At 47.2% G+C, this 21,078-nt stretch overlaps 1 protein-coding gene across 1 annotated transcript in view; it reads right to left on the bottom strand.

Annotated features, from left to right (window-relative positions):
• Positions 1–2,340: 2,340 nt before the first annotated feature.
• The window catches only part of LOC124006733 (sarcoplasmic/endoplasmic reticulum calcium ATPase 2), a 46,107-nt gene continuing 27,369 nt past the window's right edge, over positions 2,341–21,078 (bottom strand). Inside the window, exons 6-21 of the mRNA XM_046316851.1 lie at positions 15,565–15,645; positions 13,099–13,184; positions 12,492–12,789; positions 12,208–12,374; positions 9,065–9,153; positions 8,843–8,945; positions 8,530–8,661; positions 8,260–8,379; positions 7,252–7,470; positions 5,341–5,676; positions 4,953–5,173; positions 4,525–4,727; positions 4,323–4,408; positions 4,113–4,246; positions 3,826–3,943; positions 2,341–3,670 (exon numbers count right to left, since the gene is read on the bottom strand). Coding sequence (XP_046172807.1) covers positions 3,395–3,670; positions 3,826–3,943; positions 4,113–4,246; positions 4,323–4,408; positions 4,525–4,727; positions 4,953–5,173; positions 5,341–5,676; positions 7,252–7,470; positions 8,260–8,379; positions 8,530–8,661; positions 8,843–8,945; positions 9,065–9,153; positions 12,208–12,374; positions 12,492–12,789; positions 13,099–13,184; positions 15,565–15,645 — 2,669 coding nt within the window. The 3' untranslated portion in view covers positions 2,341–3,394. The remainder of the gene's footprint in view (positions 3,671–3,825; positions 3,944–4,112; positions 4,247–4,322; positions 4,409–4,524; positions 4,728–4,952; positions 5,174–5,340; positions 5,677–7,251; positions 7,471–8,259; positions 8,380–8,529; positions 8,662–8,842; positions 8,946–9,064; positions 9,154–12,207; positions 12,375–12,491; positions 12,790–13,098; positions 13,185–15,564; positions 15,646–21,078) is intronic.

Raw genomic sequence — 21,078 nt, 5'->3', positions numbered from 1 at the left:
TTAAGGTAAACATAGGAGTACTAAAGTAAAGTTCTATTCCCAATTTAATTGAGTATTTTTCCATAATAGCAGATATGTGAACAGTAATACATCCATCCAAACACAGACTGATTGTAGATTTGGTGTCAAACAATGAGGGAAAGTAAGTTATATTACAGACCGAAACTCCGGCTACAAGACAAGGATTGACCCCAATAAATGGTTTATTAGACAGAAACCAACCTGTGATGCATGTTACAATCATTTTGTGCAGATCATGATCAGTCATAGTGAGTTAAAACAGCTCTCAGCAGATTGAAGCTGCAGTTGAACTGTGATGCCTCTATAACTTGCATGACATTGCTAAGACAAAAAGGGACAGTTTTATTCAACATGTATAGGACACAGCTATATTGCAAGTCACTGTCTTGTTTGTCACGAGTCACAACTAATAGTCAGTAGTGGAGTGGTTATATTGTTACAGTTCACTCAGCAGACCTCAGTATGTCCTGGACCAATATTGTGCAAATTCACAATGTCATTGAGAAATATTTCTGATCAGTGAAGAACACAAATAGTATTTGTGATACTGTAGTATAGGTCTTTAAAATAAATCTAATATGTCAAGGAGTATTGCACAATATTATTTTACTATAGAAATCTAGAAAAACTGCATGGCGTAGAATGTATGCACACATGACTGTAAGTCGCTTTGGATAAAAGCGTCTGCTAAATGGCATATATTATTATTATTATTATTACTTCCAGCTGGAGGGCACAGATCCATGTTGTACATGGATAGAAAACTACTATAGTTCACCTGATGTGAAATCTTGAAGTTGGGAAGAAGGTTCTTAATGCAGGTGGGAATGTCAGGGACATGGAAGAATCCAAGTGGAATCATCGCTCCCCTGTCAGGGACATGGAAGAATCCAAATGGAATCATCGCTCCCCTGTCTGGAATGTCAGGGACATGGAAGAATCCAAGTGGAATCATCGCTCCCCTGTCAGGGACATGGAAGAATCCAAGTGGAATCATCGCTCCCCTGTCAGGAATGTCAGGGACATGGAAGAATCCAAGTGGAATCATCGCTCCCCTGTCAGGGACATGGAAGAATCCAAAATGGAATCATCGCTCCCCTGTCTAATTAATAGAAAGAAAAACCCTCGAACCATTCTAACCCACATTCCTATACCATCTCATTCCACTTACTATTTGGTCATCTTTTACATAATTGTGAATGTACTGTAGATGCATTGTACCCATATACAGTACAGGTTACATATACAGTACAGGTCATGCTATCGGAGGCGCGATGCTACCCAGGACACATGCTGGACAGGATAGTTAGTCTCGGCAAATATACTATGACTAGATGGAATGGCAGGTTTTAATCCTCACCTGTAGAGAAAGAAAATGAGCACAAATATCAGCACAGAAAATAAAACATTTCAAAAATAATTTCTTAACAGGATTTCCAAAAGACAGTGTACATTTGGCAGCATAAGCTTAAAGGTGAATGGTGACATAGATTTGAAATATTTTCAATTCAATATCAACCACAAGCAAATCAATCAGACTTATGCACAACATCAGTATCCTGTTTTTAAGTGTGCAAAAGAATTAGTAAAAAGACAACGTTTAGCCTTACAGTCAAAAGCCCATCCTGAGTCTATAGCCAGTCAGAGACAAGTTAATTCAATCGGATGAACGGCAGTCCTAGCTGTCATCAAGTTGCAGTGACAGCAGAGCTTCCTGAGCACCAGATGGCCAACTCAAAATGACAACAGCAGCAGAAATGGATTGATCTGATGGGCTCGGCTGGTCAAAGTCAATCATTCAATGCTAAATATATGCGGACGCCTGCAGCTAAATCAAAAGTTTCAGAGCTAAGTCAGTTCTCTGTTATCAATTGTTGGTATAAGCGAATGGTGTGTTAAGAAATGAGGAAGAATGTAATACTCACTAGTGAAAGGGAAGCCAGTGGAAGACATTGGAGAAAGTAGTAGTTAAAACACACACACACCGCAATCAAACCAAGGCCTCTACCAAAAGACATGCTTCACACAGAGGGAAGTTTCTACATTGGATTGGTGAAAATCAGACCCATTTAATAAGACAATAATGTGATTGTGTGGACTCCTTAGTATACGCCGCCTTCCAGACTTGTAAGCCCCCCCAGAGGGGAGAAAAATACTCTAGATCAGAGTTCTGTGTAAACACACCCTGACAACCACGTCGCGACCAATAAGCACGAAGCATTCAGACTTTGTACATTATCCATGTTCAAGTATGTGCCTATCCAAATTATCTGGACACCATTAGCTTAGTCCTGGTAAAGAAAGACAAAAACACATCGATTCAAAGGGTTCATGAATGTATTTGTTTTAAGTAGAAATAAAAAAAGAAATTAAAAAAAATAGTTGGAAGTTCATGGTTTGTTTAGTCAATTGGAAAACCTGCATTTAAATCAAAATGTTTCGTAGCCTTTGCTCTCCTTTGAACCAACCCATGTCCCACAGAGACGGCAACATTTACATCCTTTAAAACAAGTTGAGAGGGAAGGCCAATCGGTTTTGTCAAGTTGGTTTTCTACACAAGGAAATAGGGGCGCACCTCAGGCTTCATAACTGTGTTGACTAAATGTTGAATTGAGAATAAAGCCAAGTATGTAAAAACATCTAGAAATGAGCTAAATTGATCACATTGAGGTAGCTGTGCTCTGCCTAGTGCAGAAATACTGGCTTTTCAAAATCAAAGAGTTCAGTTTAAAAATAAACTAATCCATGGTCGTTTTTACATCGATGCGGGGAGACGTGACTAAATCGTAAGTGAAAAAAAAAAAATACATTTCATGCTAGGTCAAAGAACATGCAGCTTTCATTTTTCAGGAAACTTTTGTTTTCAGCAATGCATACAATCACTCCACAAACTCATCACACCCATCTCCTGCCAACTGGGACTTTGTCCATTGTTTACACAAAGTGATGAACAAAAACAGTTGCATACAATAGTGTTAAATCTCTGTACAGGTCAATGGACTGCTTTTAAATATCTAATTTGTATACTCATGACAAGGGAAGCGGAAAATAGGAATGTATTATTTCTACTGTTGTGAAATGAGACAAAATTACAGTCCCAAATCATTAAAAAAATACACATTTAAAAAGGTGATATGAACAATAAAAACGGACCAGTTTTTATTCTTCCGTTCGAACCAGCAAAAAGTCCACAGCTATGGGCATAATGGTCAACTGACACTCAACAGGACTTAAAATGTTACATTTTTATATTATTTGTTTAGTTTGTGTCCTCGTGCATGCTCGGCAGGCACACAGGCACACACTAAGTCTACACAAACACACTCACTCTAGCTACGCACACACAGGAGGAAGAGGGTTGTGCTCAAGTCAGTCAGGACCAGAACATGTCTGCCATGTTAGTGTCGGTGCTGTAAATCCACAGCACCAGGGGGAGGGTGAGGGCCACAAAGGGCCAGGAGATGCCCTCCATGCATGCAAACAGGGAGCAGCATTTGCTGCTGGGCTTCTCCAGCTCTTTACCAGGGTAGTTCTCCATGTAGTTCCTGGCTGCTAACTTTAGGACCTCATCCAGCAGGAGGACAGGCAGGGAGAGCTTCAGCACCATCAGCCACTGGGTCAGGTTCAGAGGGGTGATCTGGAAGATGATCTGTAGAAGAGATGATAACATGAGCGAGCAGGATAACCTCTCCTGCTTTCGCAGTTTCTCCACCCATCCCACCTATTACACTATCATTATAATATCTTGTTCTAAGAAAGCACTTCTGGTTGCCTCGGGCCCATTACTGGTGCAGGTAATCTCACCGGCAGGGGCTCCACATAGAGGATGAGAAAATGCAGGGACATGGAGAGGCAGATGGCTCCCAGCAGCCACATGTTCTCCCAGGGGGGCATACGCAGCAGGGACTGGTTCTCTGACACACTGAGGGAGAGAAAGAAAGAACCGGGTTAAGTCACAGGCTGAACACCCATTTGCCCATCATTTCACCATGTACACCAGATTAATCTCACAACATTATACCACTAGTGATAAGCCTAAAGCAATAGTGAAATAAGACAGGGAATGTGAACATTTAGTGGCATAGTCTGACCTGTTGAGGGCGTTGCACATCTCGATGGTGACAAGCACAGACAGGGCCATGGTCATAGGGTAGGGGGACTCAAACAGCTCACACTCCAAACCCTCAAACTCTGGGTTCTCAGGACCACACTGCAGGAAATGGCTCTGTGGGCAGAGGAGAAAAGCAGCTAAGCTAAGAGTAACTGTGTGTGTGTGTGTGTGTGTTGTATTGGCATCTTACCAGTTGGTAAAAGGTGATCCTGGGTCCGTCCGCAGCAGCAACGAACCACCAGGAAGCAGCCCCAACTGTTGCCGCACCCACATAGCCTGAAGGAGGTAGAGCACAGGAGTCACATGGCGATCTGAATACCCACAACAGCCAAAACACATACAACTAATTCAAATCAATGACGGGATGTGTTGTTCTATAGAGGCCCACTCACATCCGATGGCGAGGTATCTGAAGAAGAGCCATCCAGAGATGAGGGGCTCGCGGGCGTTGCGGGGGACCTTGTTCATGATGTCCAGGTCGGGGGGGTTGAAGCCCAGGGCTGTGGCAGGAAGGCCGTCCGTCACCAGGTTGACCCACAGCAGCTGGACGGGGATCAGAGCCTCAGGGAAGCCCAGAGCAGCAGTCAGGAAGATGCTGTAGGAATGATGGAAAAAATATTTACATGGAGGCTTGTTAGCACTGAGGATCGTTTTTCGATTACCCCGCTGAAGAGAGGAGATTCTGGCTGCGTCCCAAATTACACCTTATTCCCTATATAGTGCACTACCACCTCCCTATTGGGTCAAAAGTAGTGCCCTTCAAATGGAAAGCCGTTTGGGACCAAGTCTAAATGACTTAAATGTAAGTCGGGATCCTCACCAGACGACCTCTCCCACATTGGAAGAGATGAGGTAGCGGATGAACTGCTTCATGTTGTTGTAGATGGCTCTGCCCTCCTCCACAGCCGCCACGATGGTGGAGAAGTTGTCATCGGCAAGGACCATCTCAGAGGCCGATTTCGCTACAGCGGTGCCTGAACCCATGGCGATGCCGATCTCTGCCTTCTTCAGAGCAGGGGCGTCATTCACTCCATCACCAGTCTGGCCATGGAGAAAGGACAGGGCATGGTTAACCAGCTAATCAACCATTTAGACTAATCACATAGTGGATTGAGGCGAGTTAACATTACATGCCGAGGGCTGGTGAATCATGAAGTCCGAACCACAACGTGTGGAGATTCAGTACAAACAGATGAGGAAGGTCTCACCATGGCTGTGATCTCATCCATGGACTGCAGGAACTCCACGATCTTGGACTTGTGGGATGGCTCCACGCGGGCGAAGCAGCGGCCATTCACCACGGCGTCTCGCTGGGCCGCCGGCGACAAGTCGTCAAACTCGCGGCCGGTGAAGGCCATGGACGTGACGTCGTCGTGGTCGCTGAAGATGCCGATGCGACGGCAGATGGCCACGGCCGTTCCTTTGTTGTCACCGGTGATCATGATGACGCGGATGCCGGCCAGGCGGCACAGCTTGATGGAGGCAGCCACCTCAGCCCTGGGGGGGTCCAGCATGCCCACGCAGCCCACGAACGTCAGGTCTGTCTGGGGAGAGACACGACGGGACAGTCAGACCAGACTAGAGTCCTGGCTTTGGCTCACTCACGCCAAAAATATACATTTATGAAATATACACTTATGATTACTTTGCAAACTCATCAAATGGCCGTGGGCTACACTAGTTCATTTAGTAGACAAGATTTGCTTAGGATTCTGTGGCATTTTATAGTATGAAGAATACACTTGAACAAAGCTGAATAAAATAGAAAGGATATATTCTCCAAACGATTTTGAGGGAGTGCACACATGCAGATATTCTGGTTTGAGTGTTTAACAAAGAAATAGGTAGTTCTATATGCTTAATTTAGAGTTATTCATTAACTCTAGTTCTCCAAACATTGGGCTATGTGATTATATTTTTAATACATTGTAAGGCTGATTGCCTTGACTAATAGACCAGCAGCATACCAACCCTGCAACCAGCAGCATACCAACCCTGCAACCAGCAGCATACCACCCTGCAACATACCACCCTGCAACATACCACCCTGCAACCAGCAGCATACCACCCTGCAACATACCACCCTGCAACCAGCAGCATACCACCCTGCAACATACCACCCTGCAACATACCACCCTGCAACCAGCAGCATACCACCCTGCAACCAGCAGCATTACCACCCTGCAACCAGCAGCATACCACCCTGCAACCAGCAGCATACCACCCTGCAACCAGCAGCATACCACCCTGCAACCAGCAGCATACCACCCTGCAACCAGCAGCATACCACCCTGCAACCACCCTGCATACCACTTCTGGCTTGCTTCTGAAGCTAAGCAGGGTTGGTCCTGGATGGGAGACCAGATGCTGCTGGAAGTGGTGTTGGAGGGCAAGTAGCAGGCACTCTTCTCTGGTTTAAAAAATATCCCAATACCCCAGAGTAGTGATTGGGGACACGGCCCTGCCCTGCTGTCTTTCGGATGGGACATTAAATGGGTATCCTGACTCTGTGGTCATTAAAGATCCCATGGCACTTGTGTTAACCCTGGTGTCCTGGCCAAAATCCCAAATCTGGCCCTCAAACCATTACGGTCACCTAATAATCCCCTGTTTACAATTGGCTCATTCATCCCCAGGTCGTTACTGTAAATGTGTTCAGTCAACTTACCTGGTCGTTACTGTAAATGTGTTCAGTCAACTTACCTGGTAAAACCAATTCTAAAAACTAACGAGGATTTGAAAATAAGTTACTTCAAAGGGCTTGAGCTCTGCTTAAGCGCAGCAATGCACACATGGTAGGAGGTTACAAACAAAATGTTCCATTATCAAAAGTGACAGTAAATGATGCATATAATGTTATTATAAAGGTGCAGTTTAATGGTGAAAATGATCTTCCCCCCATCTTGAAACTCACATGTTGCTTATATATGCCAGTTATGCTCAACACCCTTTGTAAAGAGGATTAGTTATTGGACGCCACTTCAGTTGTAATACAAATCTTATTCAAACATATAGGCCTACGGACTAGGCTAGTCTTAAAATCACTTCTCTGAATAAATGCCCTACTATTCCTGTCACCCACTTCATTCAAGACCCCCTCTCTCTCTCTCAATTCTCACCTCGTATTCTATGAAGCGGTTCGAGTCTTCCAGCACCATGTCCTCTTTGGCGACGGGGTTGTCCTTTGTGGCCAGGGCCAGGCAGCGCAGGGTGTCACGCCCCGTCCCGTACTCCCTGATCACTGACAACACCTTGTCCTTGATGCCCGGGGTCAATGGCACCTTTTTCCCTCCCACACGGATGTGAGTGCACCGGTCAATCACTCCCTCTGGGGCTCCCTGGACAGAGAGAGCGAGAGGAAGTCAAACCAGAGGAAATTAAGCATCAGCCTCAGCTCATTTACGGCAGATTAAACTAGAATTATAACCCGGGTAGTTCGAGGCCTGAATGCAGACTGGCTGACAGCTGTAGTATATCAGACTGTATACCACGGGTATGAGAAAACATTTACTGCTCTAATTACGATGGTAACCAGTTCATAAGGCACCCTCGGGTGTTTGTGGTATATTGCCAATATTCCACGACTAAGGGATGTATCGAGGCGTTGCGTCGTGCCCAAGAACAGCCCTTAGCCGTGATATATTGGCCATATAGCACTCCCCCCGCTCGAGCGTTATTGCTTCATTATAAACCAGGTAGTTTCGGTCATGGATGCTGATTGGCTGAAATAGCATTTCAACCATGTGTATATCAAACAATATACCACAGGTATGATGCAAAAATAGTTTACTGTTCCACTTATGTTGGTTAATAACAGCCATAAGGAACATTGGGGGTTTGTGATATATGGCCAATATACCACAGCTAAGGGCTGTGTCCAGGCACTCTTAGCCGTGGTATATTGGCCATATACCACACATCCCTTGGGCCTTATTGTTTAAAGAGACAATACTAAAGTAATCTGGTACAGAAACAGATCCTATAATATATCATAGTTATTATGAAGTGGCATCCCAAATGGCACCCTATATAGTGCCCTATTCAAAAGGTTGAGCACCATATAGGGAATTTCTCAGGTGTCCACGTGGTCTACTATCCAAGCTATACTGTGGGTGGCTCATTGTTACCTTGACGAACATCTTGCCGATGGAGGAGCGGGCCTTGTTGGGGGTGCAGTACACAGACATGGACTTCCTGTCTCTGGAGAATTCCAGGGTGAACTCCTTCTTCATCAGCTGCTTGATCACCTGTATCACACAGAGGAAACACCAACACATCCTTAACCTTTGTGTGTGTGTGTGTAGGGAATACGGTAACATTTGGGACCAACACTCGGTTGTATAATACTTCACATGAGGAACATGTTGGGATTGAGAGAGTATCAAACAGTAGCTTACGGAGTTGCAGGCGTTGGCCCTCTCGATCTTGGACAGGCCCTTGACGTCAGTGTCAAACACGTTCATCTTCTCCACCAGACAGGTGAGGGCCGTCTCTGTGGCCTCGCCCACCTTCTCATACACACCTTTGGTCTGAGGAGAAAGCACACACTTATTAGCAACATCGTAGCGATGAACTACTAAAAAAAAAAAAACAGTTTACTTGTATAGCCACAAAAGAAAAGTGAAGACTACTGATATTCAAACCAGTAAATCCACCACTGACTTTTTAGCCAGCAGGAACCTAACAGATAAGTTTGTAAAGGACACACACCTCATTGTAATCCAGGGAGGAGTCGTTACACAGGGCACAGATAGAGGCCATCTCCACTAATCCGTCATACTGGGAGGACTTGACAGGTTTACCATCATGGTACCTGGAATAAAAGACCACAGCCATGGAAAAAGGGGGAACAGCGAGCTGAGGTAGGTTGTACTGACCACGAGACTACACAACATGTTTCATTGACTGAGTGCGTGTACACTAATTACTCACACTTGTCCCTCAGGGGCGTATGTGGAGCCAGTGATAGTGAACTCCTTCAGGGAGCAGCTATTGCCCTCTGCCTGGTCAATAATGAACATCTAGAACACAAACACAGGGAGAGAGAATCTGTCAGGTTACACGTCACACAGCAACAGTTCTGGACGTACACAACCAGTAGTTCTCTAGATCCCTTGAGTCAACCGGACACTGAAGAGTGGGTTGATCTACATGCAGTAGTAGCAGCCGACCCAGTAGGGTGCAGCAGGCACCTGCAATACAAGTAGAGCACTGACAAACCATAATAGCCTTAGGCAAATGAATGGATATAAAACCACTAAGGATTAAGCACACTTTACACTGGCGGCTGTAGGTCTCTTGAAGAGGTGTTTTCACTGCAGGGTAGACAAGGGTAACCAATTTACATCCGTGCTGGGATGAAAGCGTGGATGTCATCGCTATGTAAATGAATGGTAACCCACACAATGTGACGGAGGAGCAGGACATTAGTTCTCCATAAGGAGGCGGAACAGGGGAGAGAAAGCAGACAGGGTGAGAGGAGAGAAAGAGCAGTGAGAAAAAACAAAGGGAGACAGAGAGAGGGAGCACGTGCGTGAGACAAAACAGAGCGTGAATAAGAGGGCAAGCCTGCCTCCTCCACAGCTGGCATGCAACAGAGAGATACACACACACACACACTGAGTGAGACTAATCTCCCAGGCGTCGGCTCTGCAGAGAATCGAGGCAGGATGAGAGACAGAGAAATATCCAAATGAAAGGACGAATCGGTGTTCTTCCCCCTTCTCTCCTGAGGCACAGTACAGACTTCAAAGAGTTGTGACATCAGAAATGCTTTACCAAAATCACAGAATAAATTAACATTCCTCTACTCCGGCCAGCTAATTTTACAGCTACCCTTCTCACACAGCAGCCGAATTGCAGTATTGGTACAGGAATAGTTCAAAAGTACATTATGCTAGGAATCTTTGCATTGGAAAAACAATTAGACAACGTAAACAAGATGTTGCCCCCCCCCCCCCCGCCCCCCCTGAATTACACTACTGCATAAATATCATAATACTGCATGAGAGAGGAGTGGAGGTAGCGGGATGAAGAACATAAGAAATAGGGATTTCAACGTTAGAAGAGAATAGCAGCAGAGGAGACCATTGGGGAAACAGGCCGGGGGACCGAGGGAGGGGAGATAATGCATTACGGTCTTTTCCCTGCCCTCAGACTGGCGATGAGTCACAAGGTGGGGGCAGGAAAGTACAGAGTTCGGCAGATGGACGTAATCAATCTAATAGGGTAGAATTCAATGAATACGGGAACAGCGGAATTTCATAGCCTCCTCTTTCCAATCTCATTTAAACCGTGCAAATAAATGAATCATTCATTACGAAGTGTCGGCCTCCAGCCTCGACAACATTACGAAGTGTCGGCCTCCAGCCTCGACAACACTACGAAGTGTCGGCCTCCAGCCTCGACAACACTACGAAGTGTCGGCCTCCAGCCTCGACAACACTACGAAGTGTCGGCCTCCAGCCTCGACAACATTACGAGTGTCGGCCTCCAGTGTCGGCCTCCAGCCTCGACAACATTCCAGCCTCGACAACACTAGTGTCGGCCTCCAGCCTCGACAACATTACGAAGTGTCGGCCTCCAGCCTCGACAACATTACGAAGTGTCGGCCTCCAGCCTCGACAACATTCCACGACGAAGTGTCGGCCTCCAGTGTCGGCCTCCAGCCTCGACAACATTACGAAGTGTCGGCCTCCAGCCTCGACAACATTACGAAGTGTCGGCCTCCAGCCTCGACAACATTACGAAGTGTCGGCCTCCAGCCTCGACAACATTACGAAGTGTCGGCCTCCAGCCTCGACAACATTACGAAGTGTCGGCCTCCAGCCTCGACAACATTACGAAGTGTCGGCCTCCAGCCTCGACAACATTGTCGGCCTCCAGCCTCGACAACACTAGTGTCGGCCTCCAGCCTCGACAACATTCGGCCTCCAGCCTCGACAACACTACGAAGTGTCGGCCTCCAGCCTCGACAACATTACGAGTGTCGGCCTCCAGTGTCGGCCTCCAGCCTCGACAACATTACGACAACAAGTGTCGGCCTCCAGCCTCGACAACACTACGAAGTGTCGGCCTCCAGCCTCGACAACACTACGAAGTGTCGGCCTCCAGCCTCGACAACACTACGAAGTGTCGGCCTCCAGCCTCGACAACACTACGAAGTGTCGGCCTCCAGCCTCGACAACACTACGAAGTGTCGGCCTCCAGCCTCGACAACACTACGAAGTGTCGGCCTCCAGCCTCGACAACGAAGTGTCGGCCTCCAGCCTACGAGTGTCGGCCTCCAGTGTCGGCCTCCAGCCTCGACAACATTACGAAGTGTCGGCCTCCAGCCTCGACAACATTACGAAGTGTCGGCCTACAGCCTCGACAACATTACGAAGTGTCGGCCTCCAGCCTCGACAACATTACGCCTCCAGCCTCGACAACAAGTGTCGGCCTCCAGCCTCGACAACAGCCTCGACAACAACGTGTCGGCCTCCAGCCTCGACAACACTACGAAGTGTCGGCCTCCACGACGAAGTGTCGGCCTCCAGTGTCGGCCTCCAGCCTCGACAACATTACGAAGTGTCGGCCTCCAGCCTCGACAACATCCTGGGGATAAATCCACGCTGTCAGCAGATGCTTTCAAGGCTGATTTATTTCCAGGGATGATGCCAAATCAGTGTCACTGTTTTCACTGAATGATTGAACATGGCCTTCTCCTTACGCAGGTTTACAGCTACATAAAGTCAAAGGTGAGTAAAGAAGAATTTAGAGAGGTTAACGTGTGGAAGAGGCTGCTGTAGGCTCTGTTTACCTCAGCTGCTCGTGCAGAAAGCTTGTCCTAGGAGGCCAGGTGTGAGGTGGTGTTTTTAAATTACGGCTTTCACATTGAGCAGCAGGAGAATTGTGTCATATAGTGACTAGGCAGTAGCACACATACAGCTAGAATGATTGATATATTTCACTACTAAGTGAATGTTAGTTTTAATCATCGGAATATGACCCTGAGAGACAGACTACTCCCTACCCCCGCCCCTACTCCCCACACCATCCATCTCCTCCACGGTGCTCTGCGGATAGGGACTCACCCTGCAGACAGACATCTGGTTGGTGGTGAGGGTGCCAGTCTTGTCCGAGCAGATGACAGAGGTGCAGCCCAGGGTCTCCACCGAGGGCAGGCTGCGGACGATGGCGTTCTTCTTGGCCATGCGACGGGTTCCTAGAGCCAGACAGGTGGTGATGACAGCGGGCAGCCCTGGTAAAGAGAGAAATAAAGAGGGGAGTTAGACATACTAACAACACTGGAGCCCAATGTATTACTTTCTGTATACTATAGACGGCTTCCCCTCACTCCCTCTTCCCACTCTCTTACCCTCTGGGATGGCGGCCACGGCCAGGGCCACAGCGATCTTGAAGTAGTAGACGGCGCCGCGGATCCAGGAGCCTCCGTGGACGGGGTCGTTGAAGTGGCCAATGTTGATGAGCCACACGGCGATGCAGATCAGGGAGATGACCTTGGACAGCTGCTCCCCGAACTCATCCAGCTTCTGTTGCAGCGGCGTGCGCTCCTGCTCCGTGGCCGCCATCTCGTCCCGGATCTTCCCGATCTCAGTGTTGACGCCCGTGGCCACCACCACGCCCACCGCCTTACCCGCTGCTATGTTGGTGCCCTGTGGAGGAGAACGGAGAGGTGGTGAAACTACAGGTGTACACTGCTGAGGGATGTAATTACCTCAAACACACATTGGGACATGAACAGGTGAGGGAGGAGCAGAAAACAACTGGACAAGGGTTTAAGGATAAGAGGCCAACCATCAGAATCCCAGAGAGGAACATGTAAAGGAGATGATAGAGGGAACAGAGGAGATTATAAGTCTTGGGTTTGCTAAAAAGAGAAAGAGGATCATGTAATGAAGAGGCAAGAGAAGATGAAAGGGGAAGGGGGAGAGAGGTATTTCAAGGTTTTCTAAAAGACTCACACAGAAGAGCATGTTCTTCTTGTCCTGGTTGACAGCCCGGGGATCAGGCACCGGGTCAGTGTGCTTGATCACAGAGACAGACTCTCCTGCAGAAGGACAAAGCGAGGGATGAGGAAGAGGGGGATCAAACGCAGCCCTTACACAGAGCAATGAGGTAACAGGTAGACGGTGTGTTGACTTCACAGCTGACTGAGCATGGCTGCCAATGACAAAATGCTGCATGCAAAAGACTCACTCCTGAATCTGCACTGCAGGGGAAAGCAAGGCCTAGTGGGTAATCGGCTGGGGGGGGGCAGCTGAAATACCACAAACTCCAAAGGAGTGTGGACACCTGCTCGTCATGGGCATTAATAGAGTTTGTCCCCCCTTTGATGCTATAACAGCCTCTACTCTTCGGTGAAGGCTTTCCACTAGACTTGGGAACATTACTGCAGGGACTTGCTTCCATTCAGCCACAAGGGCATTAGTGAGGTCGGGCACTGAGATGTTGGGCAATTAGGCCTGGCTCGCAGTCGGCATTCCAATTCATCCCAAATGTGTTCGATGGAGTTGAGATCAGGGCTCTGATAACTTAAGTTCTTCCACACAGGCCGAGAAACCATTTTTGTATGGACCTCGCTTTGTGCCAATGGTCAGACTGCCAGATGGTGAAGCGTGATTCATCACTCCAGAGAACTTGTTTCCACTGCTACAGAGTCCAATGACAGCAAGTTTTACACCACTCCAGCCGACGCTTAGCAATGCGCATGGTGATCTTAGGCTTGTGTGCGACTGCGCTGCCATGGAATCCATTTCATGAAGCACCCGACGAACAGTTCTATTGCTGCACCTAGACGTTTCCACTTCACAATAACAGCTCTTAGAGTTGACCGTGGCAGCTCTAGCAGGGCAGACATTTTACAAACTGACTTGTTGGAAAGGTGGCCAACATGAGGCTAAACTGTCCCATTCTTTATAGAGAAGACTCAAAATGGCTGAGTGTGTGCCAAATGTCATCACCGAGTCAAACAGATTGAGATAAAAATATGCCCGTTATAGCGACACCGTGTGGTCGATATGTGCAGCGATATGGTAAGTCTCAGAGTATGGAACATGTGTACCAATGTTACAATATGATGGGTCCCATGTGGCTCAGTTGATAGAGCATGGCGCTTGCAACACTAGGGCTGTGGGTTCAACTCCCATGGGGGACCAGTACAAAAATGTATGCACTCATTACTGTAAGTCGCTTTGGATAAGAGCATCTGCTAAATGACTAAAATGTCAAATCGATATCCGTGTCAAGAGTTCCTTTATGTGACAGACCACGCCTCCGTGTCAGAGTTCCTTTATGTGACAGACCACGCCTCCGTGTCAGAGTTCCTTTATGTGACAGACCACGCCTCCGTGTCAGAGTTCCTTTATGTGACAGACCACGCCTCCGTGTCAGAGTTCCTTTATGTGACAGACCACGCCTCCGTGTCAGAGTTCCTTTATGTGACAGACCACGCCAACATGAATGTTTATTAGTCATGTTGTTGGAGATGTCATTTGTGAGTGCTTGGTCCATAGACGCCATGTACCAGGTTGTGCAGATCGGTCATTAGGTGCTCGAGTAGCGTTTTAAGTCTTTTAAACTAAATCCTTCATGGCAGAACTTATGGGTCCTTGTGAGGAGAGGGACCTTTATCCCGAATTTCAGTGCTCCAACAGGGTGAGGGGCGTGAGCTTTAAAAGGTTAGTATTTTCAAGCGCTTGTTACAACACCGCCATGTGGCCAATGGCATTGCATGAGAGGGCGTGGTCCTTGGTGCTTTAACTTCACGCAAGGTTGCAACCTCTTAGTCCTTACCATCTCACGTGAATGATTTTCCACAAAATCTGCAGAAAATAACCAACGCCAACAGATACAATAGACTACCATCCCATAACCCTTGGTCTAACCCTCAGTCTGTCTTTCCCTCCCTCTATCAGTCCATCCTCCTCTACACTGCATTGACTAAGCACAGCTGACTCAAATAAATGATCAATGAGTCACTCAGTGAGAGAAATCATCATTTTGTTCACATTGACCGTTTCAGGGACATCCTCAATTGGTGACTCAACATGGCGCTCTTCATCAGCCCATATAACCCAACTACATACAAGCTCTTCATCAGCCCATATAACCCAACTACATACAAGCTCTTCATCAGCCCATATAACCCAACTACATACAAGCTCTTCATCAGCCCATATAACCCAACTACATACAAGCTCTTCATCAGCCCATATAACCCAACTACATACAAGCTCTTCATCAGCCCATATAACCCAACTACATACAAGCTCTTCATCAGCCCATATAACCCAACTACATATAAGCTCTACACACAAAAACAAGGCTAAATCACCTTCAGACTATGAATCCCTGGAACATTTCATTCTTGCAATGCTTTTCTGGCTGCAAGAGCAATGGCAAAACAAAGATGGAAAAGTATGACTCACCTGTCAGAATGGACTGGTCCACCCTCAGGGTTGTGGATTTGATAGAGGTCAGTCGAATATCTGCAGGAACTTTGTCGCCAACTGTGGAGAAAAACAAATGGAGGTAGAAACCATTAAGTACAACTAGAGACTTTTAAAAAACATGTTTGAGTTGATTATACTGATGAGGATCCCTTCCGTAGATGGATTACGGCTTTATAAAACAAGTTATTTAATGTGAAAAAGAGTAAAAACTAATGACGGTCACCGGTAACGTCCAATTCTCCCAACACAGAGATGCACACACGAAACCACCGATCCACACGAAACCACCGATCCACACGAAACCACCGATCCACACGAAACCACCGATCCACACGAAACCACCGATCCACACGAAACCACCGGCCACCGATCCACACGAAACCACCGATCCACACGAAACCACCGGCTCACCGATCCACACGAAACCACCGGCTCACCGATCCACACGAAACCACCGGCTCACCGATCCACACGAAACCACCGGCTCACCGATCCACACGAAACCACCGGCTCACCGATCCACACGAAACCACCGGCTCACCGATCCACACGAAACCACCGGCTCACCGATCCACACGAAACCACCGGCTCACTGATCCACACGAAACCACCGTCTCACCGATCCACACGAAACCACCGGCTCACTGATCCACACGAAACCACTGTCTCACTGATCCACACGAAACCACCGGCTCACTGATCCACACGAAACCACTGTCTCACTGATCCACACGAAACCACTGGCTCACTGATACGGAATGGTGACTCAACATGCCTGCATGACATCAAACAAAACACGTCAGCTCAGATAAAGAGATCTGTCAAAAAAAGATGAACGTTCCACTGGACGGGCGGGTACTGAAATAGAAGGCAGCTCATTCTTTCCACTAAAACAGGGCTTTGATAAAATGTAAATCTCCCATTACCAAACAATTCTTTGCACCACTGAAATGGGACAGGAACAAGATGCTATTCAAGGCTCTTGACATTTATTAGTTACGGCTGAGAGGGTAACAGTATCCTGCCGTCAGCCTGAAAGAACAGGGATTTCCAAATGAGGTTTCATATGATTTGATTTATTAGGATTCCCATTAGCTGACGCCAATGGCAACAGCTAGTCTTACTGGGGTCAGACAACGAAAAATACATTACAGACAAAAGATTATACAATTTACATATAGAAGATAATGTATTTTTACTGTGTATTTAGTCCAACTACTTCATATAGACGAAGACTGAAGATAAGGAAGGCCCTACTGTACGACATGCAAAACTAGGGCTGACCCCAATTAGTCAACTGGTCGATGGGCTGTTGGTCGACCAAGAATTTCGATTTTTGTCGAGCAGTAGCAAATGTGTGCCATAAAAATAATATACATAAGACAGCCGTCTGATTCAAGGTCATCTCGGTGAACTAATCCGTTGGAAGCCACATTGATGGCACAAGGGGAGTGTGGCAATAAAGCACTTCTCTCCAGAACGTGCTCTCCTGACAACTTGTGCACATTCATTGTTTCACAACATTAGTGTGAATTGTTTGCCTTGATTATTAGGGTCGATCAATTCCCCTTTACATACATCACCAGTAGTACATTTAGCATTCATTTAATTCCTAATCTACAATGTTTGTTTAGTTAGGGTAATTTCTATTAATGCATTCAATATTTTATTATTCCAGTCTTTTTAAAGTTCATTTTCAGAGTGGACACTGTTTTGCAGAGCAGAAACAAGATTTAATACAATTTGTCAAGTTAGGTATTTCTTTAGTTTGGAGCGGTAATGTTCCACGAAAATGTGCATATGAAAACCAGCACTGGCACACAGGTGGGTAGAAATGGTAAGATAAACCAGTATCCCACATGAGAAAGGTTGCCAACTCCTCCTGTACACACTATTACCAACATCTTCAGGAGAGTAAAAGCAGAATTTGAAAAAGCCAGCAGGAACAGGAGGAGGGTGGTCGCGTCAGGTTAAGTTCTCTCTTCTGGTTATCTTGATCTCTGGCGCCGAAGTCATTTGTGTCTTATTCAAACAGTTCACTTACAGCATCAGGAAAGCATATAGTTGATTGGAGAAAAAAAAAAAATGGGGGGGAGAAAGAACATACAACTTTCGGTCAACCAAGGTTTGTGTGTCAGGGACTGCCCTATGCAAAACATACATCCAAAAAAAGGAACATCATTTGGATCAGTTCTACAGTGCAGTAGTTGGGGTTTAGATGTGAACGCTCCTGGGCAGGAGTCTCTGCTATGGGCCTTATATAACTATTAAATATCTCCCCCACCCTGTGTGGCCTCAGTTTATAAAAAGCCACTGTCAAAATGCCCCTAACCCAAACTAACTAATAGTGGAGCGTGTTCCCAATATACACGTCGGGTTGGTTAAGAGGGTCACGAATAGTTGGGTAACCTACTTTTGATGACAATGAGATCAGAGCGTCTGTAAGAATAGTTCAAAACACGTTAGACAAGAGTAGGAAGGTGCCATCAATGGTTACTCCAAAAACCTGTGTCACCAAGGGTCCTTTCCTCGTAACTCCATAGATGAATAACAGAGGAGAAATGCACAACCTTATCCGTGCCATTAGTCATAGTGCAGAGTAGAGTATCACACCGTGTCCTCGGATGTGGTTTGGATAACCCTGACTGACTCGCCACTGCAGACAGACGTGGGGTTCTAAAAATGCAATGAACTAGCTTGCATTATAGGTTGTAGAAGTCACTCTCCATCAGCATGGAGGAAGTGTTATTTACCTGGTCAACTTTGAGAAAGGGACAGACTTCCAGATTGAAGACCTTTTTCCCATCCCCCCGGCATCTCAAAGTTCCTCTCCGGGAGAGATAAATAGGAAGCAACACAAACTTCAGCACAAAGGCCAAGGCAATCCTTTTCAGCACAAAGGCCATCCTTTTCAGCACAAAGGCCATCCTTTTCAGCACAAAGGCCATCCTTTTCAGCACAAAGGCCATCCTTTTCAGCACAAAGGCCATCCTTTTCAGCACAAAGGCCATCCTTTTCAGCACAAAGGCCATCCTTTTCAGCACAAAGGCCATCCTTTTCAGCACAAAGGCCATCCTTTTTCAGCACAAAGGCCATCCTTTTCAGCACAAAGGCCATCCTTTTCAGCACAAAGGCCATCCTTTTCAGCACAAAGGCCATCCTTTTCAGCACAAAGGCCATCCTTTTCAGCACAAAGGCCATCCTTTTCAGCACAAAGGCCATCCTTTTCAGCAAAGGCCAAGGCCATCCTTTTCAGCAAAGGCCAAGGCCATCCTTTTCAGCAAAGGCCAAGGCCATCCTTTTCAGCAAAGGCCAAGGCCATCCTTTTCAGCAAAGGCCAAGGCCATCCTTTTCAGCAAAGGCCAAGGCCATCCTTTTCAGCAAAGGCCAAGGCCATCCTTTCCAGCAAAGGCCAAGGCAATCCTTTCCAGCAAAGGCCAAGGCAATCCTTTCCAGCAAAGGCCAAGGCAATCCTTTCCAGCAAAGGCCAAGGCAATCCTTTCCAGCAAAGGCCAAGGCAATCCTTTCCAGCAAAGGCCAAGGCAATCCTTTCCAGCAAAGGCCAAGGCAATCCTTTCCAGCAAAGGCCAAGGCAATCCTTTTCAGCAAAGGCCAAGGCAATCCTTTTCAGCAAAGGCCAAGGCAATCCTTTTCAGCAAAGGCCAAGGCAATCCTTTTCAGCAAAGGCCAAGGCAATCCTTTTCAGCAAAGGCCAAGGCAATCCTTTTCAGCAAAGGCCAAGGCAATCCTTTTCAGCAAAGGCCAAGGCAATCCTTTTCAGCAAAGGCCAAGGCAATCCTTTTCAGCAAAGGCCAAGGCAATCCTTTTCAGCAAAGGCCAAGGCAATCCTTTTCAGCAAAGGCCAAGGCAATCCTTTTCAGCAAAGGCCAAGGCAATCCTTTTCAGCAAAGGCCAAGGCAATCCTTTTCAGCAAAGGCCAAGGCAATCCTTTTCAGCAAAGGCCAAGGCAATCCTTTTCAGCAAAGGCCAAGGCAATCCTTTTCAGCAAAGGCCAAGGCAATCCTTTTCAGCAAAGGCCAAGGCAATCCTTTTCAGCAAAGGCCAAGGCAATCCTTTTCAGCAAAGGCCAAGGCAATCCTTTTCAGCAAAGGCCAAGGCAATCCTTTTCAGCAAAGGCCAAGGCAATCCTTTTCAGCAAAGGCCAAGGCAATCCTTTTCAGCGCAAAGATTAACACTCACTAATGCATGTGCATGCGTTGTGACATGGAACCTGGCCTTCGCTGCAGTGGTGGTCCTATATGCTTGTGTGGAGCTGTGTAAAACTTGTTACTGCAGACCACAAGTGGAGGGGGGGGGGGGAGCAGGTCATGTCACCCCTCCTGACCTGGTAAACATTCACCCAGGGCTGTCTGCACGGGGGCGCAGAAACGTCAGTGGCCAGTACTCCTACTACTCCCTGGCGAGGCTGCACGTAGGCCTGCAGTTTCTTGGGTCATTTCACCTATTCTGAGAGTCACCTGCCATGGTGGATGTGTAGTGCGAGAGCAAGGGAAAGAGAGCGCGCTTGTTTGATTCCTATATACAGGATGTTGTGGCTTGAAGGGGTCAGGGTTATTGCCATGGCAACAGTTGGTTGGTGAGGGTCTGAATGCTGAAAGGGGTGGGGGGGGTGAGAGGTGACGCCAAATCAGTTGGACAAGGGGAGAAAAAAAAAGTCCTGGAAGGAGAGCTGGCGAATGACCTGCTGCTGTTGTGATGTTTTAGGAAATATCACACAGAATCCTTGTTCTTGACAGCCAACTGTGGGTGAAAAGAGAAACGAGGAAGGGAATCTGAATCAGGCAACCTGGAGCAGAGTGACTGTTCGCAATGGAGGATAAACCTAGACAACTGCTAAGCAGTGGCTTCCACTCTAGATCACACCTGTTCACCCTCGTCCTCTCAGGGGGGGGTTGAAGCCTCTCAGCCAGGCCACAGCAGACGACGTGGTGAAGGCAGTCTCAGGTTTCTGGCACGAGCCTCAGCTCATGTTGAGATCGTCCACCCCACTCGTATGCACCCCCACTGTGTTTATAGGAGTGGGGTGGACGATCTCAACATGAGCTGAGGCGCGTGCCAGAAACCTGAGACTGCCTTCACCACGTCGTCTGCTGTGGCTTTCACTTAGCAGTTGTCAAGGCTAGGTTTATCCTCCAGTGCGAACAGCATTCCCGGTCACTCTGCTCCAGGACTGTCAACCCCAACCCCTCTTTCACCTTTCAACAATCTCAGAAACTCTGCTCTGACCCCATGCTTGCAGAGAACCCAAAGTCCACTAGGAGGCAGCCAGTACCAATGGCTGGCAAACACACTGGGACAAAAAAATAACTTTTTTAAACTATCCACATGAAACCGCTCAGTCATGTAAAACATGTTTATTGTGGTGTAAAAGTAGGGCAGATATCTGACCATTGATGTAATTTAAAAAAGGGAGGCAGGTGAGGCGGTTGGGTTTTGACCTGATGCAACCGCACTGATTGGCTTGGCTGT

This window comes from Oncorhynchus gorbuscha, linkage group LG20 (assembly GCF_021184085.1).
Source record: "Oncorhynchus gorbuscha isolate QuinsamMale2020 ecotype Even-year linkage group LG20, OgorEven_v1.0, whole genome shotgun sequence".
In the NCBI taxonomy this organism is placed as follows: Eukaryota; Metazoa; Chordata; class Actinopteri; order Salmoniformes; family Salmonidae; genus Oncorhynchus; species Oncorhynchus gorbuscha.
The sequence above is the reverse complement of the archived record's forward strand: the minus strand, read 5'-3'. Positions and strand labels throughout refer to the sequence as shown.